This window comes from Saccopteryx leptura, chromosome 3, assembly GCF_036850995.1.
Source record: "Saccopteryx leptura isolate mSacLep1 chromosome 3, mSacLep1_pri_phased_curated, whole genome shotgun sequence".
In the NCBI taxonomy this organism is placed as follows: Eukaryota; Metazoa; Chordata; class Mammalia; order Chiroptera; family Emballonuridae; genus Saccopteryx; species Saccopteryx leptura.
Genome location: NC_089505.1, coordinates 241,225,949 through 241,250,235, shown reverse-complemented (window position 1 = coordinate 241,250,235; position 24,287 = coordinate 241,225,949). Strand labels below are relative to the sequence as shown.

At 42.8% G+C, this 24,287-nt stretch overlaps 1 protein-coding gene across 1 annotated transcript in view; it reads right to left on the bottom strand.

Moving 5' to 3' along the window:
* EVA1A (eva-1 homolog A, regulator of programmed cell death) overlaps positions 1-24,287 on the bottom strand; it is a 65,040-nt gene that overhangs the window by 17,356 nt on the left and 23,397 nt on the right. The window contains exons 4-5 of the mRNA XM_066372707.1: positions 10,380-10,502; positions 780-947 (exon numbers count right to left, since the gene is read on the bottom strand). Of these exons, the coding sequence (XP_066228804.1) occupies positions 780-947; positions 10,380-10,502 (291 nt within the window). The remainder of the gene's footprint in view (positions 1-779; positions 948-10,379; positions 10,503-24,287) is intronic.

Here is a 24,287-nt window from a genome sequence, read left to right as displayed (position 1 = left end):
GAATATCTAGTCAGAACTTCAGTCCTTTCCTTTTTATATAACATCCAGAGACATTAGGTAAACAAACTATCAAAAATTAAAAACTCACTCAACCAGGAGAAAACCTGTTTGGTCAATCAAACCAGTAAGCATTTTCATAAATTTCAGCTTGATCCAGGAATATTTTCATGTATTTTTAAATGATTTCTCTAATATGAAGAGCATCTGTTCTCAAGAAATAATTTTGAAGAGAAAGTCAGCCATCTTCCTAAAAGAGCACAATGTTGACAAGTATGGGGCAAAGAGCACTCTCTCCCAGACTCACACACCTTCTACCTCCATGTCTCCCAGAAGGTTATCACATACCTCATCTAGCCCCCCAAACATGGGACACACACACACACCACTACACACACACAATACACACACACTCACAGCTGGTGAGCTGAGAACCAGGGCACAGAAACACCAGGCTGAGGATACTCCCTCCTGGCCTGTCACATCAGAGTTAACGCATAATGACAGAAGCAGACAATAGCCCCAGGCTACTTCATTCTCTCTTTTAAGCCCAAAAGGAAACCAAACATTTTCAGCCAGATAAAGCTCTTAGCACACCGCCCCCATCAGCCAAATTAGAGACTGCCAGGCTTTATTCTCAAACCAAAAGACCTTTCATCTCAAAACTCAGAACAGCAGAGCTCCTCGGCTAGAGCACATAGTATTTCTCTCCTGAATGCACCCTGGCCCCGGCCCCAGCCCCAGCCCCAGCCAGCCCAGCCCAGCCAAAACCAGACAACTACCTGAGACAAAGGAATAGGCTGCTAGGATGTTGCTGAGTAAAGCCATGTCCAGGCGCTGGGCAGTCAGGGGCTCCGTGCAGCGGTGGAAGGGCCGCCTCCACGTGGCATCCAGAGGCGCCTCCCGGAGATACTCCAGCTGGATCAGGGTGGCCCCTCCCTTTTTCTCCTCTGTTTGGAAACACAAAGTGAATGATGAGAACACATGCCACTTTCCTGAGGCTGTGTCCCAGGTAGACTGGGCTCAAGACAAAGAGCCAGTCTCCTAAATGCCAGCCAGCCTCCCCGGCCAGGGATCTGGGGTCTCGCCCTCATTGCTCCGGCGAGCTTCTTGGCTTTCAAGGAAGAGCACGTCCTTGCATCTCTGTTTTTCCTGGCCTTTCTCTCTTCCCCGTGTCCTCCCAGTGTCCCATTTGAGCACTTCTCCCTCACCTTTCCAGTACTTCCCATTGTATTCTCCGTGTCTGCCTTTGAGCAAAGCTCATGGTCACTGTAATCACTGCACTGTAACCTCAAGCCCAGCTGGCTCTCCGCCTGGCTCAGCTTCCCCTGCATTGACAGCATCTGTGTACTTTGGTCAGCTCACCTCATCCCACAGATCACCAAATATGTGTCCTGGCAATGGGTCTGAGCTAGCTTCTCCAGACCTGCTGGGTGGTTCCCATTCTGAAGCCCCCAAGAACTTGGGAGCGTGAGCCTACTCCCTGTCCCCAGTTTCATGATTCCACTTGAGACTGTGACACACCAACCAAATACACATGCACTGCCACAGACTGCCCATCGGCAGAACCTTCCTTCCGGAGTAGAGGGCAGGGACTCAGCTTCTCAGTGATCAGGCACTCACATTATTTCCCAGCTGCAGGGAACTATTACTCAGTTCACTCGGAGGAGCTCTCTGCAAGGGGGAAGAAGCTGAAAACATCTTGATGACACCTGTTCAATGTTGTTCTGAGCTGAGGGTGGGAAACTAAGTCATAGAGCGTGGAAGGATGTCAGGATGGGGAAAGCTAGAAAACAGGTGGCTCCAGTCCTTGTAGAAGAAACGGGTTCTCAGGTGGATCACTGACACCAGTAGCAAGGGCCACACTTAGGGGCCTGAGAGCTGCAGTTCCACAGGTAGATGGAATGGGTCACAACAGAAAAGAACAACTCTCAGTCTGGCCGATTCCAGTGTGCTCAGGGGAAGCCAAAACCAGGGAAGACAGACCAACCTGTGGTAAGAGAGAAATGACCACAGGTTCTTAGCGCAGACAGATGCCCTGAGGTAGCAGGATAAGGAGTGGGGGCTTGGGAGCTCTGAGAAGGGGCTGGCTACTACACCTGGCTACTCTGTGCAGGAACATAGGGTCTCCTTCAACAGCCATTTCAGTTCTTAAAAGGTAACAACTGGATTGTACAGGTGAATAGTTGGAACCACCATCCTGAGTTCAGAGACTTTTCGACAGGTCTGAAGACTGCAGGCCCCAAGAAGAGAGTGAAGCCCCTGCAAAATACCTGAAAATGTAGGGGGACGAAGCTATTTCAGATCCATCCCCTCCTATCTATCCCCATTAATTCTATCATAGAGTATATCTCATTGTCTCATTCCTGGAAGTTTTGTAAGTCTCCTCCCTCGTCCTTCTGCCAACACCTACTTCCTGGTCAATCTAGCACCCACTCTAACCAACAGCTCATCTTTATGAAGTACAAATCTGATCACTCCCTTCCACAGCCCGGCCCTCCAACTACTCCCCATTAAACCTGTTAATACAACACACACCCACTTCCACAATATCTGATCCCTACCTCAGCTTCTAACTCATCTTCCACCCCAATTTACACACACACACAGATACAGACACACAAACATGCCTAATGTGCCAACAATATCAGATTAGTTTTAGCACCCTAAATACAGCACCTTCTATCTTTTCATGCATTTGTGCTCTTCCTTTCTCCTAAAATGCCCACCTCCCCTTACCTGTCTGGCAAATGTTTCCTTTAAGAGATAATTCAAAAGTCCTATGGCAGACCCCAAATCCCAATGACTTCTTTTGCAGAAATAGAAAAATCCATACTAACATTCATATAGAATCTCAAGGAATCCCAAATAGCCAAAACAATATTGAAAAAAGAACTAAGTTAAAAGTCTCACACTTCTTGATTTCAAAACTTATTTCAAAGCTACAGTAATGAAAACAGTGTAGAACCGGCATAGCCAAACATATGGTCCAATGGAACAGAATAAAGAGCCTAGAAATAAACCCTTACCTATGTGGTCAAGCAATCTTCAATAAGGTGCCAAGACTATTCAATAATGAAGTCACTGTCTTTTCAACAATGGAGTTGAGAAAGCTGGATAGCCACGTGCAAAAGAATGAAGTTGAACCCTTTCTTTAAACCATATGTTAAAAATTAAATAGGGATCAAGGACTTAAACCCAAGAGCTAAAACTATAAAACTCTTAAAAGACCCCTTATATTGTTGGTAGAAAGGTACATTTGTGGAGGCATTATAGAAAACAGTATGGCAATTTCTCAAAAAATTAAAAACAAAATTACATATGACTCAGCAATCCCACTTCAAGGTATGTATACAAAAGAATTGAAAACAGGAACTCAAACAGATATTTGTCCACCATTATAATGAAACCTTATTCACAATAACCTAAAGGTAGAGTAAAGCAAAGTGTCAAGCCACAGACAAAGAAATAACAAAATGTGGTATATACATGCAGTGGAATATTATTCATAGGCTTAAAAGGGAAGGAAATTCTAACACAGGATACGACATGGATAAACCCTAAGATCATTGTGCAAAATGAAATAAGCCAGTCACAAAAGAGAAAGTATGGTATGGTTCCACATATATGAAGGACCTAGGATAATCAAATTCATAGAGACAGAAAGTAGAATGGTAGTTGTCTGTGGTTGGGGACAGAGGAGAATGGGGAAGTTATTGTTTAATAGGTACAGAGTACAAAGTTTCAGTTTTGCAAGAAGAAAAGTATTTGGGAGATGGATCGTGGTTGCACAACAATGTAAATGTCCTTAATGCCATTGAACTATACTCTTAAAAATGGTTAAGATAGTAAATCATATGTTGCATGTATTTATCACAATTTTTAAAATTAATAATATTAAAATAAGGTGTTGATGATGTACAATAGGAAATTTTGAAGATTACTTCATATAGAGAATCCTGAAATCAAATTTGGATGTTAACAGGAATGGTAGCAGAATTATCTTATAGTGATATTATAGTTGAAGTTCATAAAATTTTTTTTTTGATTTTTTATTTTTATTTTTATTTTTTATAATAATTTTATTTTTTTAATGGGGTGACATCAATAGATCAGGATACATATATTCAATGATAACAAGTCCAGGTTATCTTGTCGTTCAATTATGTTGCATACCCATCACCCAAAGTCAGATTGTCCTCTGTCACCTTCTATCTTGTTTTCTTTGTGCCCCTCCCCCCTCCCCCTTTCCCTCTCCCATTCCTCCCTCCCCCCCCCCCCCCCCCCCGTAACCACCACACTCTTATCAATGTCTCTTAGTTTCACTTTTATGTCCCACCTACGTATGGAATAATGCAGTTCCTGGTTTTTTCTGATTTACTTATTTCGCTTCGTATCATGTTATCAAGATTCCACCATTTTGCTGTAAATGTTCCGATGTCATCATTTCTTATGGCTGAGTAGTATTCCATAGTGTATATGTGGCACATCTTCTTTATCCAGTCATCTATTGACGGGATTTTTGGTTGTTTCCATGTCCTGGCCACTGTGAACAATGCTGCAATAAACATGGGGCTGCATGTGTCTTTACGTATCAATGTTTCTGAGTTTTTGGGGTATATACCCAGTAGAGGGATTGCTGGGTCATAAGGTAGTTCTATTTTCAGTTTTTTGAGGAACCACCATACTTTCTTCCATAATGGTTGTACTACTTTACATTCCCACCAACAGTGTATGAGGGTTCCTTTTTCTCCACAGCCTCTCCAACATTTGTTATTACCTGTCTTGCTAATAATAGCTAATCGAACAGGTGTGAGGTGGTATCTCATTGCCGTTTTGATTTGCATTTCTCTAATAGCTAAAGAAGATGAGCATCCTTTCATATATCTGTTGGCCATTTGTATTTCTTCCTGGGAGAAGTGTCTGTTCATATCCTCTTCCCATTTTTTTATTGGATTGTTTGTTTGTTTGTTGTTGAGTTTTATGAGTTCTTTGTATATTTGGATATTAGGCCCTTATCTGAGCTGTTGTTTGAAAATATCATTTCCCATTTAGTTGGCTTTCTGTTTATTTTGTTATCAGTTTCTCTTGCTGAGCAAAAACTTCTTAGTCTGATGTAGTCCCATTCATTAATTTTTGCCTTCACTTCTCTTGCCATTGGAGTCAAATTCATAAAATGCTCTTTAAAACCCAGGTCCATGAGTTGAGTACCTATGTCTTCTTCTATGTACTTAATTGTTTCAGGTATTATGTTTAGATCTTTGATCCATTTTGAGTTAATTTTTGTACAGGGGGAGAGACTGTAGTCCAGTTTCATTCTTTTGCATGTGGCTTTCCAGTTTTCCCAGCACCATTTATTGAAGAGGCTTTCTTTTCTCCATTGTGTGTTGTTGGCCCCTTTATCAAAGATTATTTGACCATATATATGTGGTTTTATTTCTGGACTTTCTATTCTGTTCCATTGGTCTGATTGTCTATTTTTCTGCCAATACCATGCTGTTTTGATTGTCGTGGCCCTATAATATAGTTTGAAGTCAGGTATTGTAATGCCCCCAGCTTCATTCTTTTTCTTTAGGATTGCTTTGGCTATTCGGGGTTTTTTTTATAGTTCCATATAAATCTGATGATTTTTTGCTCTATTTCTTTAAAAAACGTCATTGGAAATTTGATGGGAATTGCATTAAATTTGTATATTGCTTTGGGTAATATAGCCATCTTGATTATATTTATTCTTCCTAGCCAAGGAAGTTCATAAAATTTTAACTTATATCACACTATGAATATGGTATAATTTTTAGTAAAAATATTATCTCACTTATCAAAACCTGGATAGTAAGTAATTATAAGCTATTGCATTTATAGATTAACAGGAAAAAATATATTACATCAATAAATGCAAAAATGTGTGTGTGTAAAATTTAATAAAAGTATATTATTTTTAAAAAGTCTACTGCAATGAAGTTCCAAATCCTCCAGACTCTTTTTTGGCTATCCAAGCATCCAGATAGCCTTCTAACACTTCACCTATGGCATTAGGATTCAAAAGATCAGTTTACATGTTTGTCTTCCACACTGAAGAGGCATCTTATAAATCCTTGTTACCCAGCACTGACCAGGTGGTGGCGCAGTGGACATCATGTCGGCCTGGGGTGCTGAGGACCCAGGCTCAAACACTGAGGTCTCCGGCTTAAGCACAAGGTTGCTGGCTTGAGCATATGATCATAGACAAGATGCCATGGTCACAGGCTTAAGCAAGGGGTCACTGGCTCAGCTGCAACCCCCTGGTCTTTGGCACATATGAAAAAGCAATCAATGAACAACTAAGGCACCTCAAGTATGAGTTGATGCTTCTCATCTCTCTCCTTTCCTGTCTGTTCCTCTCTCTCTCTCTCTCTCTCTCTCTCAAAATAAATAGATAAATAAATAATCCTTGTTACCCAAGCACCTAATTTGGTGCCTAAAGAAAGGAGGTTCTAAGTAAATTCTGACTGACTGGCTGGAAAACAAAAAGAACAATTAGCATGAGCTTTAGATGCTTAAGTCTCAGAGAATACTTCCGAACAGGTCTGAGGGTGAGCCACCATGAAGTCTAAAAGGACACCATGGCTGACTGGCTACGAATGAGGATCCAAGCAGAGCACGTCCTCAGGACTATGGAAGGACCACATGCAAGACAGATGCTGTACTGTGGCAGATATCCTCCCTGCATCTCCTCGTGCCCCAGGTGCTAAGTGAGAGGGCTTCAAAGCCAGAGTCAAGAGGAGGAGGGACAAAGAAGGTCAGAGGTGAAGAAAGACAACCTTTGGGTGGTCTATTCTAAAGGGCAACCAAGAAGACCCTCCATGGTCCACGTGGCACAAGTCTGCCTAGAGCAGGGTCAAGACAGCTTTACTGGAAGGGCCAGAGTGTAAGTCTTTCAAGCTTTGAGGACCGTGTAGTCTGTCTCAACTACTCAACTTTGCTATCGTGGTATAAAAGCCATCACAGACAATACGTAAATGAATGTGTGGCTGTGTTCCAATAAAACTTTGTTTTTGAAAAGAAGTGGTGAACCCAATTTGGCCCATGGACCATAGTCTCCTGACCTCAGGCCTAGTTCTTATTTCTCAAAATGTATATGATTCAAGGACCTACAGCATGGACAGCATTTAAGAGCTTGTTAAATTGGCATAATCTTAGGCACCACCCCTGACCTTTAAGATCAAAATCACATTTTACAAGATGCCCAGTAGGGTTTGACCAGTAGATCTGTGACCTAGAATTGGAGAGCAGTCCTCGCTGGCCCTGCTGCACAGTCAGTTCTCCAAGTGGTTCAGGGCACCTTAGTGAGGGCACCATGACCAGGGGCAGGACTTGGAAGAGGAGATCCTGTTCAGAACAGCTGTCAATGAGATAAGGGCTGCAGAAGTCAGAGAACTGATGAACCCCAGCACCAAACTCTAAGCCCCCATCTTCCTCCCTGAGCTCTCCCTAACAGTGAAGGAGCAACTCCAGGTAAGTCTGGGCATTTTCTACCAGTGGTTTGGTTTGCCCTCTAACTAAAACATTACCACATCTCCTACAGCGAGGGTTAATTTTATGAGTTAACTTGACTGGCCATGGAGCATCCAGATTAAACATTATTTCTGGGTGTGTCTGTGAGGGTATTTCCAGATGAGATTAAGATTTGAACTGATGGACTCACAAAAAATAGATCACCCTCTCCAATGTGGGTGGGCATCATCCAATCAGCTGAGGGCTGGCATAGGTCAGAAGGTAGAGAAAGAAGGATTTTGCCCCTTTTTTCTTGCCTCGCTGTTGGAGCTAAGACAGCCCATCTCATCTCATCTTCTCTGGCCCACAGACTGGGCTTTATACCACCAGCTCCCCAGTCCTCAGATCTGCGGACTTGGACTGAACTGCCCACCAGCTATTCTGGGCTTTGGCTGCTCGTGGATGGCAGATCCTGTGACTTCTCAGACTCCATGATCATGTGAGCCACTTCCTTATAATAAATGTACTTATAGAGATAGATAGATATTGCCACAGACCAGTGTGGTTACTAACCATCCAGGTCCTGAGTAAGAATGGTGTAGAATGAAGAAATAAACTCAGAAAGAAAAAAGGATCGGGAAGCCTCTGTAAGCTGATGGAAAGCCAGAGCAAAAGCAAAGCCCAGGTCTGCTTTATTGTATAGTGCAGAGCCATATGCAAATAAGAAAGTCTCCGATACAAAGTCACACATCTGAGGCATAAACAGGAATCCATTTAAGGTGGAAACAGGGATCCCCCCACCATGCATAACTGAAATCAACCAACATCAGAACAAAAGGTGAGAGGAAGGGCATGTAAACTGCCTCTAACAATTTAAACAAGTGGGGATAGGAGGAGGAGAAAGAAACACTCCAGCATCATAGCTAACATGGAGGTGTGGGGAAAAACTTAGCCTTTAGAAACTTAAGCAAGTGAGGTGGGGGGCTGGGCAGACTGCCAGTCCCCCACAACTCTGTCTCTCAAAAATCTAAATGGCAAGGACCCTGTCAGCTTGCAATCTCCAACAGATATATATAGATATAAGATATAGATATAGATATAGATTTAGATATATAGATATACTCATACAAAGATAAAGGGCATGAAGCACTCATCTACCCCAGAGTTCAGTTTTGTGCTCTGTTCCTCAAGGAAGCTCCTTATGGCTGGCCAGCTACTAAAACAGTGAACAGCAATTCTCAACTTTGGGCGGTTTGACCTTCAGTGGACATTTGACAATGTCTGGAGACATTTTTGGCTGTTACAGTTGCAGTTTGGGGGGGGGGCAGTGATATGGCGTCTACTAGGTAGGAACAAGACTTCTAAATATCCTATAATGCACAATGCTTACCCACCCCCTGACAAAGAACCATCTAGCCCAAGATATTAATGTCTTGAGGTTAAGAAACCCGGTTCTGGCCTGACCAGGTAGTGGTGCAGTGGATAGAGCGTCGGACTGGGATGCAGAGGACCCAGGTTTGAAACCCCAAGGTTGCCGGCTTGAGTGCAGGCTCATCTGGCTTGAACACGAGCTCACCAGCTTGAGTATGGGGTTGCTGGCTTGAGCGTGGGATTATGAACATGACCCTGTGGTCGCTGGCCTGAGCCCAAAGGATGCTGGCTTGAAGTCCAAGGTTGGTGGCGTAAGCCCAAGGTCGCTGGCTTAAGCAAGGGGTCACTCGCTCTGCTGTAGCCCACCAGTCAAGGCACATATGAGAAAGCAATCAATGAACAACTAAGGAGCTACAATAAAGACTTGCTGCTTCTTATCTCTCTCCCTTCCTGTCTGTCTGTCCCTATCTGTCCTTCTCTCTGATTCTCTCTGTCTCTGTCAAAAAAAAAGAAATCCTATTCCAGAACAAACATCATTAATTCACTGACCAGTCTAAGTGACTCTCCATGTTTGTGAGCCTCATGCACATCACCAAAACATTCAGAAATGTTTCAGAGACATGCTGCTTGGCAGCTCCCAACAGCCTCAATCAGGACATCATAAATCTAAGCCCTGGGCCAGCAACTCAATGTTCCCTTCCCAGTGACCAGAAGTGAACTGGCTCCAGAGAACAGCTCACATGAACCAAGCCCTCGAGAGAATGTAACATCAACCAATACCAGCTTATTAATTCATAACTGGAGAGCCATCTGCTACAGGATCTAGATCAGGTGCTCCTCCAGACAATTTGACCCCAGGAGTTATCTTGGTAAGGGCAAAATTAGGACTAAGGGGCTATATATTTTCAAAGCTGGGGCTTTCTTCTCGTGATGGACTATTGGAATAAACACCATGCTATTCTAGGGGAAAACCATGTATAGGGGACACTCTAGGGCCAGTCAAACAGCATCGCAGCACACTCCCTTTGGATAGAACCTACCAGTTCTTATTAATCTTACTCTCCAACTGCTTTCTCTTATCTGTGACCCAAAGTTCTTCTGCCTAATTATGGACAAACTGCAACATGATTGAAAAGAGATCCTTTCCATGACTTACATGTCAGAATGTTGCCTTCTTGAACACACGCTGGTCTCTTGATGAAGATGACAACCTGTCTTAGAAGCAATACTTCCTAGAGTGAATGGCTAATTGCATGCATTGTATGCTGTTTTCACTGGCTTTCGTTTGAAAGGTAACCTCAGTTCTAGTGCTGCAAATTCATCCTCCCTGGAACCCAATTATACTGAGTGTAATCACTAAATGTATAAAATAACATGTGTCCGGTGATAATACATTTCACCTTAAATTATAATAGGTATACAGCAGGTGTACGGTATCAGCAATGAGCATCCCTGGTATATAAGCCCCCGTGCAGGGGTACTATCTTATGACATAGTATGCAGAGGAGAGTAAGAAATCTCATTATCCCCTTAGCTACCTGGGGAGAGATGTGCTGTCAGGAGCAGAGGAACCTCTGGTAAGAAGAGTTCATCTCTGGTGACGCTAGTACCAAGTAGTACAGGTCCTGAAACTTGGTTGGTCCCTGTTGGCTGATCAGGCTCTGAAAGAAAAAAGAAATGGTACAAAAACCATCAGAGAGCATCGCATGCCCAGGAGATCATGTCATACATTAGAGCTGGTGTCGTCATAAACCACTGAGCAGAGCAGCCTTGGTGATGTTTGTCTGGACCCCTAAAGAGACGCAGTGCCATCCCTTAAGAGGGCAAAGCCTACTGTCAGAGTTTAATCTGGATTTTGAACCAGAGACAGCCAGAAAAACCAACCTCCCAAGGTCACAGCAGAAAGGGAAGCAAAGGGGAAAAGATCAAAGACACATGCTTCCTCTTCCCTCTTGTCAGCCAAAACCTACAAAACAGCTAGTGTGAGATGTGTCCCCGTGGCCCCTCACCAGTGCAGCCTGTTTGAAACAGGAAGGGAGGGGATTCGGTTCCCAGATAGCAATGCCCAGATGGGCCATGAAATGAGGTCTCATGAAGTCTGTGGGCACAAAAAACCTGGAAATGCTGATGTGTGGATTCCCATAGCCTGTCGCTTTCATCCCGAAGTCTCAGGGCGTCTGCTTCCCCAGCTTGGGGAAGCTGGTGGGGGCCTCAGAGTCCTGGACCCCACACAGCTCCTCTTATGTGTCAGTGAGAAGTGTGTAGAAAGGATGAAATCTGTCACAGAGCTCACAGAGCCCAGAGCAGTCCCTCTGCTCCACGCAGATACACTCATTCATTTGTTGTCACCACTTCCTGCTGACTCCTGCAGCATCCGAATGCTGCTCGTTTATTTACGCCTTTACAGATACTTATCCCGGCTGCCTCTGACTCACAGGGATTTGTGGCCCCTTCTGATCTCCATTCTGCTGGTGAAGAAATTAAGGAAGGAAACTTGAAGCACAGAACTTGGAGTTCTTTAGAAACTCCTGCACCAAAGTGTGGAGGTAGCTCTTTTGAGACGCGCTCACCCTCCACTCGACATGAATGAAAACCACCCTAGTGACTGACCCCAGCGTGGTCACACAGTCTGAGATGCAAAGGCTTCAATGGAAACAGAGCTCCCACATCACCAGAGGCAAAGAGCATACAATTTCGCCCCTGCGAAATGACTGAGCAGAGAATCCCGATTTTCTCTGTGGGACTGACAACCACCTGTGGATGACAGGCAGCATGCTGGCCCGCTAGCTGCAGGCTTCCTGTGCTCAGTCGACCTTCCCCTCCACCTATGGCAGCAACCACTCCCAGGGACGGATCCTGGACCTCGTGGTCACCTGCAAAGTGCTGACTCTGAGACCTGGGCTGTGGACTCCTTAAGGACAGGGACCATGTTTTCATTTTTCTCTTTGTCCCCAGTCTCCCACAACACATGCATAGAGCTCACACTGGGGGACAGTTGGATAAATGACTTATACTCAGAAATCCCACCCTCCAACCAGCATCTTCTATGCTTCTATCTCTTTCACTCAAAATAAAAGTGCCCCTGACCACTCAGAGACCTCTGGCTTCTTATACTCTCCAGCTCACCCAGGGCACAAGTCTCTTCCTACACTCACTTTTCTCTACACACACAGCCTGGCAGCTGTTAACTACACTACCCTCAGCTCTAACCAGGACCTTCTGCTGCCTTCCACCACCCACAGTCTAATCACAGGACCACTGTAACCTTTCCACCACCCACAGTCTAATCACAGGACCACTGTAACCCTTAGCCTGCTTTCCTGCCCACAGGCTGAGTGCTTCTGGGAAAAAAAATCATTCCTATTAGCATCATAGCAAAGGTTTGGTTTCTAGCCTCAGGGAGGCCCATGTTGCTAGGAAACCCTACATGTCCCTGGCATCGCACTTCCTCATTTTCAAGAGAAAGTGTACCAAAGTTTTACCTCTTTCTTCCAGTCCCGTTCTCTGTCCTCACCTCTCTATGTGCTCCATCTTCCCAGAGAAAATCTACATTAACTGTAACTTCCCTCAGTTCCACCTGATCCTGACCTTCTTCCCTCCTGTCTCTAAGAGAGATTCTACCTGTGCTTTTAATCCAGTGGTTCTCAAAGTGTGCACCAGGGCACACTGGTGCGCCCTAGAAGATTTCCAGGTGTGCCCTATGGTATTCCAGAGAAATATGTGCCTGTTGGGGACCAAAAAACCAACAGGGATTTTGGAGTTTAGATTTTTGGGGGACAGAGGTGTGGGGAATTGGATGTAAACTGACACTCTGCCCAACCCCCCACCTTGCTTGCCTGATTAGGTTGCAAAAGGCTGTTTGTTAAGCTGTGGTGCTGGATTGTTTACACTACCCCCCATGTTCTCTGGAAAGACTGGAGGCAAGTTTCTTCTATCCTTTGTTTGGTGTAAAGTTAAGATGATATGTATGGTGGGGGTTTTCTGCACTTGGTAAAATTCTTGGGTTGCCTTGGAAACATGATCAAAGATCTCATTGATCTGCTAATGGCCCACTTTGCCCTCTAAATAAAGCAAGATGTGGTTTTGGGGTGCACTTTGTTCTTGTCAGCAGCAATTACAGGGCCCCCCTGACCCCATATTTTCTTAATTCTGCACCATTCCCACTTGGGACCTGAAATTACTAGCTGCACTGGTTTGTGGCATGTGCCCAGATATAATAATAAATATAGTTACTCTATTATACCATTTCATTACAGAAATACTGCTCTTTTTGTTAACACATCATTATTATATTTATGATTAATACATAATTATATTATTTTTAGATAAATATACCCAAATAAAATGGATAGATTTCTCAAAAAGAAGTGTGATATTGAAGAATTTGATTCTGGAAGTGAGCAAAAGTTAAGTGTAAATAAAATAAGACTTGAAGGCTGACAGACAGAATTTAATTTATAGCATTTTCCATCACTTAACACTGAATAATACAATTGGATTAGAAACCCATTCATGGAAGCTTCAAGTGATTTTGGTTTAACCTTAACAGAAGAAGAACTGGCAGCTATATCCACTGATCGTGGGTTGATGATTAAACATAAGGAATTGTCTCTTGAAGCCTTTTGGATTTCTATAGAAGAATATGTGGCAACATCTAAAAAAGCTTTGAAAATTTTACTACAATTTTCAACATCCTATTTTGTGAATTAGGATTTTCTACTCTCAACAAAATTAAGAGTAAAAAGAGAGGAATTCTTCCATGTATTGATGAGAAAATGAGAGTTTGCCTTTCAAATATATGCCCAAACATTGAAGAAATCACTAGGGCACATCAGGATCATTTTTTTTCATAAACACAAGAATGAAAAAAACACATTCATACCGAGACCTGCTGAATTTACTAAATCTTATTAAGAATATATCTATATAAAGAACTTTTTTCAACCCCTGTTTTTTACAAACTCTAAGAAGCATAACTCAAAAAATGTAACATAAGAATGTTTTTTAATGTCAGAATAAATTTAATTTTGTCGTATTTATTTCATTTAATTACCATAAAAGCATGCTTGGACTTTATATTCTTTTCTTTAATATTTGACTTAATTATTATAATATATTTCTCATAAATTTGTATATAGTGCACCTACAATTATTTGTAGGATTTTAAATATGCCCCGACTTCAAAAACTTTGAGAACCACTGCCTTAGTTGTTCATTGATTGCTTTCTCATTTGTGCCTTGACGGGAGGGAGGGGGGCTACAGCAAAGCGAGTGACCCTTTGCTCAAGCCAGTTATCTTGGACTCAAGCCAGTGACCTTGGACTTCAAGCTAGCAACCTTTGGGTTCAAGTCAGCAAGCATGGGGTCATGTCTATGATCCCACACTAAAGTCAGCAACCCCGTGCTCAAGCTGATGAGCCCACACTCAAGCTAGCCACCTTAGGGTTTTGAACCTGGGTCCTCTGCATCCCAGTCCAATGCTCTATCCACTGCACCACTGCCTAGTCAGTCTGATTAATCCTTCTTTATTGACTGAGCTCCACCTCTGTCTATAGAGACAGGTAGACAGAAAGATAGACAGATAGATTAGATTGATTGATAGATAGATAGATAGATAGATAGATGATAGATAGAAAGCTTTGATAGACAAAGAGAAGAAATTTATATAATTCTCTCTAAAAATTTCAGTCTCTCCCTTCCTTCTCCCCTTATCTCCCTCATTCTGTATGTATGCGAAATATGTATCATATATACACAGAGGTGTGCATATGCATAAACATACATGTATATATCTGTACATACATACACATATGTATATACATCCATCTCTCCTTCTCTCTCAAACATTTTCTTATTCTTTCCCAAGCATTTTAGAAATCTCTTTCAGTCTCCTGGTATTATCCACTCCTTATCTACAATAAACTTGCTTAATTGCTCCCATCCTTACATGACCTTCACTTTGCTCAACCTCCACTCTAGGTCCTTGTCACTGCTTTCTTTCTCTTCACAAAAACTTACATTTCCTTTCCCCACTTCTTTACCATCATTCAGTCTCTGGTCCACAAATATTTGGCTTCACATCCAGCCCATCCTCCACAGTATCTGTTGGTAAGGAGACATTATGGAACTGTCAGGTCTGCGCCTCTAACAAGGGTTCCAGGATGGAGATTGTGAGCTCTCAGCTGTTGAGGATCTCATGTCCTCTCCATTTGCACTGGCTAGCACAGTGTCTGGCACATAAATTCTTTAAAACAAATTCTGTCACCAAGATGAGAGTCAAGGACTTAGTAAGTGGGGCTAAGGTGGCCAGACACCAGCTTTAGAACAGAATGGATATGGCAATACAATAATGAAAGGTTAGTCTTTTTGAGAAATGGTTCTGGGATAACTAAACATTAGTTTTAAATATTAATTATTTATCTGGACTATTGAGTTAGCCCCCAAGTGGGTCTGAAGAAGCTGGCAACCCAAATCCAACCCAATAGGTACAGAACCTTCCCCTGCCAAAAAAAAGCCTGCTCTCCAGCCAAGGACCAGGAAAGGAACAGCCGAGCAAGACGGAAAATACATAGACAATAACCACTCTACTTCAGCCAAACATCATGGGAAAAACTGTGGCCCTCAAGCAAAGGCTATGTGGGAAGCCTAGACCTCTAACCTTGAAGACTATAACAAGTCATCCCAATGTCCCCAGAGGAAAGACACTGGCAGGAGAAGGAAGAACAGGAGTTAAAGTATGTGGCGTGTCTGGAGCAAAGGGGTAGGCAGCAAAGGGAAAGACACTAGGCTGATGTCCATGAAAGCCAAGTTGGAAGATGGGACTTTCATCCCAGACAGCTGGTATGAGCCACCCTCCCGGGCAGTATCAGTGGAGAGCACGTGGGAAGCCTGAACTTCCACCCCCACTCGGCCGTAACTAGGTGTCCCTCTCTCTCCCTGCTGCACTTGTGTCAGAGGAGCCCGGTGCAGAGTCAGGACACTCATCACCTCTAATGGTGACAAGCCCCATCACCACCAACACGATGTCAGTGGAGAACCGATGCGGTCCAGAAGTCCCATTCTCACCCAGCAGGAATTAGGAGCCAACTGATACATGCCAACACCAAGATGACAGGGATATTAGAATTATCTGACAAAGATGTTAAAGCAGCCATAATTTAAAAAACACTTCAATGAGCAATTATGAATGTGCTTAAAACAAATGAGAAAGAAAAAGAAATCCTGGGGAGGGGGGGAATCCTAGCAAAGAATAGAAGATATGAAGAAAAAAAATTAAAATTATAAAACATTTAGTAAATGGGCTCAAATAGAAGAATGGAAGGCACTAAGGAAAGAATTGGTAAACTGGGAGATAAAATGTATTCAATGGAGCAACAGAGTGAAAATAGACTGAAAAAAAAAATTAAGCAGAGCCCTCAGGATCTGTGAGACTATAATCAACCATCTGCCACTCATGCCATGGAAGCCCGAGAGGAGGAGGAGATGGGCGGAACAGAAAAGTGATCAAAGAAACGATGGCTGCAAAGTCCCCAAATTGGCAAGAGACATAAACCTACAGATTCAAGCTGAGCAAATCCCAAACAAGATAATTAAACTCCTGAAAATCAAAAACAAAGCAAAAAAAAAAAATCTTGCCTGACCTATAGTGATGCAGTGGATAGGGCATTGACCTGGAATGCTGAGGTCACTGGTTCAAAACCCCAGCCTTGCCCAGTCAAGGAATATATGAAAAGCAACTACAGTTGATACTTCCTGCTCCTCCCCACCTTCTTTCTCTCTCTCTTTGTCTCTCTCCTCTCTGTAAAAATCAATAAATAAACAATTGGGGGGGGAAAAATCCTGATAGCAGCCTGAGAAAAATGACACCTTAGCAATAGGGCAGATAGAGTTCAGAAAGGAATAAAACTGTCCCTATTTGCAGATGACATGGTGTTCTGCATAGAACATCCCAAGGCATCCACAAAAGCAAAAACAAACCGAAAACCCTAATAAGTGAGTTCAGCAAGGTCAGAGGCAAGATAAACATAACATGCAAAAATCAAGTTGACTTCTACACACACATACTACTAAAGAACATGTGGACAGTGAAATTTAAAACATACTATGTACAATTGCTCAAGAAATGAAATAAATATAAATCTAACAAAATATGTACAGAACTGAACACTGAAAACTACTCAACAGAGAGAATTGAAAGATCTAAACAAATGCAGGGACATACTGTGGCCACAGACTGAATGACACAACATAATCAAGATGCCAACTCTTCCCAAACTGATAAAATGGGTATAATGTAATTCCTATCAAAAACATCAGCAAGATTTTTTTTTGTATATATAGATAAGATTATGCTCAAATATATATAAAAATGCAAAGGAACTAGAACAGTTAAAACAAGTTTGAAAATGAATGAAGTGAGAGGAATTAATTTACCCAACTTTGAGACTTACTACCAGCTCTCTTAATCAAGACCATGTTATTGCAGAGAGATAGACACAGAGTTAATGGAACAGAACAGAGAACACAGAAATAGACCCACACAAATATGCCCAAGTGATTTTTGACAAAGATGTAAAAGCAATTCAGTGGTGGAAAGACAGCCTTTTCACGAAATGGTGCTGGAGCATATCCACAGGCAAGAGAGTGAGCCTCAATCCAAACCTCACGCTGTACATAAAAATGAACTCAGAAGGGACCACAGCCCCAAATGTAAAAATGTCAACACTATGAAACTTATAGAAAAAAAAAATAGGAGAACGTCTTTTGGACCTAAGGCTAGGCAAAGAATTCTTAGACTTGACACCAATATCACAATTCAAAAGAGGATAATTTGGATTTTATCAAAACTAAAAGCATTTCATCTCTGTTAAGAAGATGAAAAAGACAAGCTAGAGAGTGCAAAAAATACAAGGTGGGCAAAAGTAGGTTTACAACTCTGTGTTAACTGAAACACAGTTAATAAAGCTGTTGTAGTAAGTATAACCTGCATGTCTTTTTCAAGACGAACAACTGTACACCTACTTTTGTCCACTCTTGTATTTGCAAATCATACACCTACTGAAGAGGCCAGGACCTAGAAGAGATAAAGGGCCTTCAATACTCAACAGTCAAAAAGTGAACAATCTATTTAGACCAGGAACAAAGTCATGAAGAAGCAGTTCAGTTCACAGAAGAAGATATACAGATAGCAAATAGGCCCGTGAGAAGATATTCTACATCATTAGCCACTAGGAAAATGCAAATTAAAACCACAGTGAGGTAGCACTGCACTTCTATCAAAATGGCTAACCTAAAAACTAGCAACACCAAATGTTGCCTAGGATGTACACTGCTGATAGAAATGTAAAGTGAAACAGCTACTCTGGAAAAGTCTGGCGTTTTCTCAAAACAAAACAAAAAAACTAGACATGTGATTATCCTACCGTTCTGGGCATTTATCCCAGAGAAATGAAGATTTATGTTCACAAAAAACAAACAAAACCCACATAGATATTTATAGCAGTTTTATTTGTAACAGCCCAAACCTGGAAACAACCCAAACTTCCTTCAATGGGTGAGTGTTTAAATAAACGGTGGTACGTCCACACCATGGTATACTACTCAGCAAGATTAAGAGGAACACACTTTTAACAACGTGCCACAACATGGATGAATCTCTAGAAAATCATACTGAGTGAAAAAAACTCAACCCCAAAAGATTGTGTATTCTATGATTTCATTTATATAATATTGTTGAAATGTCAAAATCATAGAAATGAAAACAAATTCATGGTTTCTAATTTGGTAACAAACTAGGGGTTAAGGAAGGAGCGGGGTCAGAAGGGAAGTGAGTGTAACTACAAAAAGGCAACAGAGGATCTTTGTAACAATGGAAGTGTTCTGGATCTTGACTATATCAAGGTCAAATTCTGGCTGTAATATTGTATGCTAGTAAGATGTTACCATTAGAAAAATTGATTAACTGCAGCATAGGATCTCTGTATTTCTTCTTGCAAATACATGTAAATCTGAAATTATCTCTCCCCCAAAAAAGTCTAATTGAGAACAATGATGCATGATCTTGAGTCACCCTGAACCATAATCTTCATGTGAAAGGTTAAGCAGCATTAATCAGAAGACTTAACCAGGATATTAGGAGAAACTCAAAATTCTTTTTCATAAGAAATAGTTGAAAGGAAGAGGACATTTAATCTTGGGAAATCTTGGAGAAGGAGATTATGAGAGTTTTTTTTCCCCAGAATATGAAAGGATTAAACAGAAGAAATTACACTTGGTTCATGTGGCACCAGGAAACAGACAGGCTGATGTACGGGAAAGGGCACAAGCCTTCAGGACTGATCAGGCCTGAGCTTAAACCCAAGCTCCACTATTTCCTATATTTTAAGACTGGGCGAGTCAGTTAACACTCTGACCCTGTTTCCTCATCATTAAAACAAGGCTTATGATTTCTACCCCAATCCATCAATCAGTGTCTACAGAAACTGCTTTCAGTATTTGCAACAGAAGGAATGTAACGTGGGGAACTGGCTGCAGTGACAAAGAAAGAACTACATGTTCCAGGTGATGGAGAGGCTGAGATTTGCAGATTGCTGCAATGATGACAAAAATCAAGTTTAAATATCTCAAACTGGTTTAACTTTCAAAAGGTGAAATTAGTTGGAGTAAGGTCATACAGGATGGGACCATGAGGTAATCAACAGATTAGCAACAACAAGCAGCAGGCAGTTGAAGGAACAAAGGGAGGAGACAGTGTTACCTGAGAACCAAGATCACCAGGACAAAGGGAGGAGGCAGTGTTACCCCAGCAGCCAGGGCCACCAGGTAGCATGGAGGACTCAAACAGTGGGTGCTGGAACCGTGAAAAGATGCCGTCACATCTGAAGGAGATGCTTGATGAAGAGAAAGGGGGAGGATGTACTATTGGCTTCCTCCATTCCTCTACCCCAATATGCCACTAGTGCCTCCACTAGCCAAACATAGCAGGAAGCCAGAGCACCTGTGAGCCTGAGAAAGAGCAGAGCAGGGGTCAGAGGCAAACAGACCCAGGACCACAGCACTCACAGGGGTTTTGCAAGGATGCAGACTATGTAAGATGCTTAGCACATAGTAGGTGCTCAATAAACAGTAATTCTAACTTTTATGGGCCAAAGTTACATGATGGGACATTTTGAACCACATTTTCTCATTACTATATATCCAAACATATAGAAACCCAAGCTGAGATATTTGGCTCATAGCACGAATTAGACTCTGCCAAGAATGCTCCCCTCCCCCCCCCCCCCAAATGAGCAGCGTATCTGAGAAATGTGAAAAGCAGCTCTGTCCTAAAGTTTCTTTGTATAAAGCAAATGTTGAGTTTCCACAGCTGCTGGCTTCAACCTACCCAGAGGAATAGTTCCAGTGAAATATTAATCTCTGAGAAAGCCACACCGGGGTAAGACTGCACAGTAATTCAAGCAGCATGTGCAAATTTTATTTAGTGTTGGCCAGGAATGGTTTTAATTATGTGAAGTCTTCAGAATAAGAAAAAAGTGGTTGAAGATGTTTGACTCAATCACAAAGGCTCTGGACGCTCCTAGCTCTCTCCCTGGTTTCGGTTTATTTCCGCAGTCCCCAACCCATAAACACAAGGAAGCTCCCCTGGAGGGAATGATGGCACTGTCAGAACTGCGGTACCACCAGCAGCAAACACAGCCAGGGAACAGACAGGAAACATCAGCACCAGTGTAGTGTGAAGGTCAGATGTCCAGTGTGGAAGAACAACCAGGGTAGGGACAGAAGGAGGGGTGCGAATCCAAAGGAATGCTCAAAACCTGGAAGGCAGGATGCAAGACGCTTTCATCAAAGGCCATGCATAAGTACAAGGTGCAGGGTTTGCTGTGCACCTGCAGGACACCTCACCTTTCCTGGGAGCTCCTGGTGAGGTGCTGGTGTTGGGCTTGAAGTGGCACCTGAGAGAAAGGAGAAGGCCAGGGCCCGTCCCTGAGGGTGACACAGGTACTGGAGACTGGGCCTTGAAGACCAGAGTTGAGCCAACCCTATGGGTCTCAAAAAGGATCAATGAGTAGAAGCCATAGTCATCCACTATACTGGTGGAACAGATAGAAAACCCAGGAAGTTATACACTAGCTTTCCGCCTCTGGGATCTGTCCACGGTTATCAAAGCCCAGGCACCAGCCTGGGGCAGGGGTTTCTGTCCCAGCAAGGCCTCTACAAGTAAAACATCAGAAAGGAGACATGAATTGGAAGAGGAGACAAGCCAACCTGGTACTGTGAGGCAAAGCACACAGTTGGCGAGGGCAGCAAGGTTCTCAGGACAGGCCTTGGGCTGGCCCATCAGGACCAATGCCCTGAATCTGTGCCCAGGGTCAGGTCTCAAGGACTTAGTGCTTCAGGTCAAATAAACTTGGCCAATAAGGTGGGGTTGTCCTAGCTGGAAGGAGTTGGCAGGGTACCATACCATCTTCACCCAAAAGGGGAGTCCAGAACACAGGGTGGACAAGGGGGAGATGGGAGACGACCCGGGTTTGCCAGAGATCTCTCCAGCCCAAAGTGTTCTAAATCTACTCCCCTACCAATCCACTTCTTTGCTCTACACAGTGTTCAAAATATCCTGAGCTTTCCACTCACTCACGTTTAAACTAGGGAGGGTCATCACAAACTCTTCTTTCTTGTCCTTAAAATTTTATCTTCTGTCCATTCTAACTCTCTATCCCCACTACCATTCACCTAATTCAGGAGTTCCTCCCCTCCCCCCCGCCCACTGCAATATCATATACTGGTGCCAGATGGACCATTCAGTACCTGTTCTAATAATACCACTACTCTGTTCTTAAATTGTCACCTTACAGAGTACAATTCAAATGTGAGCCTGCAGATCAAGGCTCTTCATGGGTTCTTCCCAACCTTTCCAACACAGAACGATGTCCAGGCAAATGGAGTCACTCTCTTCTCCACATACTTCTCATATGATTCTACCTCTGCGTTTTGCTCTGCTGAATGTACTTCTCCACATGACTGAACTTCTCGGTCCTATCCTTCCTTTAAGATCTATGTCACGTCCCCTCCTGCAAGAACATTCTCTGATCCTTCCCTGCATACATACTTGCTCCCTCCTTTGGATGCTCATAATCCTGTGCACCAATCATTTTCAGACAGTAAAAGTAGATACCTTTTATATATTTGCATAAGCTCTTTCACAATAGGGATCTTACATTGATTCTCCTTCACAGAGGAGGAGGAGGCCGAACCAAGAACTCTGAGTTTGGCCAGCTTGTAAGAAATATAAAGTTTAGGGGCAAAACTTTTGAAAGAAAGATAGGAATCATCTTGAGATCCTGGAGTGATAATTAAAGGCAATTCAGAGCCACCATTTGAAGTATGAAAACAGATGGCCTGACCTATGGTGGCGCAGTGGATAAAGCATCGACCCGGAACACTGAGGTCGCCTGTCTGAATCCCTGGGCTTGCTCTTCAAGGCACATACAGGAAGCAACTACTACGTGTAGATGCATCCTGCTTCTCCCTCCCCCCACTCTCTCACTCTCCCCAAAAATCAATAAATAATATCTAAAAAAAAAAAAAGGAAAAAAATAGATGAGGTAACCCTGACAAAGAACACCAAATATAAATGAAAAGGCCATTGGCAGGACCCCGGAGAAAAACAGCCTGCCATTCTCAGTCAGAGAAGGAAGTGTCATGGAGACTGGCAGGAAGCAGTCAGAATCACTGCCTTCTTACCATACTGGGCATGAAGAGAATTTCAGCCTTGTTGGTCAGCCACACCAACACGCGCTAGAATAATTCTGACCTAATCCTGTGTGGCTTTCTCTCCAGAATTTCAAGTAAGGCAGGATGTTGAGAAACTTATGGATCTTTAACCCAGGCCATTAAAAAAGCGATTCACTTGCATTTTATTCCTATCCAGTATTTAAGCAAAGGCTTCCAGCTACCACCAGCGAGCCACCCACCCCACCCAAGTCCAGCATATCTGAGGCACAGAAATAATGCCCAATCAAGGAACACACAAAGGGGAACAAGAAGCCTTCCAAGTCATCTTAACCTTTTCCATTTTGGTTTACAGGTCCCATGATGACTTCTAAGTCTTTTGCAATAATAAAAACCAGAGCGTGAGCACAGGGTCCCTGAGGAAGTCAAAAGATGGATCAAAATCCCTGACTACAGGGTCTAGAAGCCCAGGGCAGCCCCTCATGGAGCTGGAGGAAAGGGAAATTCTGCTAGGTAGCAGGTAGCAGCCTTCATTGGAGGGCACTGTGTGTATTCTTGGGGTGGGGAGAGGCAGGAAGCTTCCATCTGAGACCCTCCCGATAGCCCCACACCAGGGGGAGCTAGTTCCACAGCCACACAGGACCTGCTCTGTGCCAATCCAATTCAGTGACGACAAGCTGCTGAGCACCTGGGATGTGGAAGCCCTGAGCCAGACAAACATTATTCTGATTCTGACGGGGAGGCCCCATCAAGTCAGCTTTGCAGGGTCCCCAAATCCACAAATGTCTTCCACCTTATCTGGTACAGTGGAGTTGAACCCATTTGTTTCAAGGGTTCTACAAATGTTTGATTTAAATAACATTTTTAAAAATATTTTTTAAACAGAAACATTCAAGTGTGTGCTATGCCAAATGTGAACAACCACAGACCCCATGAACCACAGGGTAATATATTCATATCCACTTCAAAATAAAGGTTCTCTTGCCAACGCCGTGAATGTGTTTGAACACATGGAGGTATGTCATTAATTAGGAAAGCTGTAGTTCCAAAAATGTCTTTTAACAGTTCCGATCCATACAAGTCTTCTCATGCTGTGAAACGGTATGATCAAATACGTTTCCACCGCCCTGGCTCACACGGGCCACACTCAGCTAAATGCCAGGCAAGCCTCAGGAATCCCCACGCTCGTATAAAGATATAATAATAAACTGTACAGTAATAAGTGACCACATAACATGTGGCACGATAATAAGTATTATTGGTAGCTTTTGTGCTTGTTTTATCCTCAGGGGGTTTGGTGGGCTTTTAAAAATCCAAACAAGACCATCTCAGGAACGCAGGGCTGTGCTGTTACCATCCCTCCCACAGAGTGTCATGATGAGTTTAGAATCAGCATGTCAAATTAAATTTTTTTTACTAGTTTTAAGTGATTACTAGACAGAAACAGGTATTGAAAGTTCTGAAAAATAATTTAAATTATATAATTAACAATTCATAATGGCATGTATATTTGGGGGACGCATTTTCTGTCAAATGAAGATAAAACTCGGTTGAAGAACCTGTTCATCTACTCCTTTCAATTAGATGCCTTATAATTAAGGAATGCAAACAGTTACATAGTGTTAAGGAGTCAACTTTAAAACCAAATTTTGCTATATTCCTCTTTCAAGTTTCCGGAACATTTTAGTCAGAATAACCTGAGTCCACACAGTATCCTG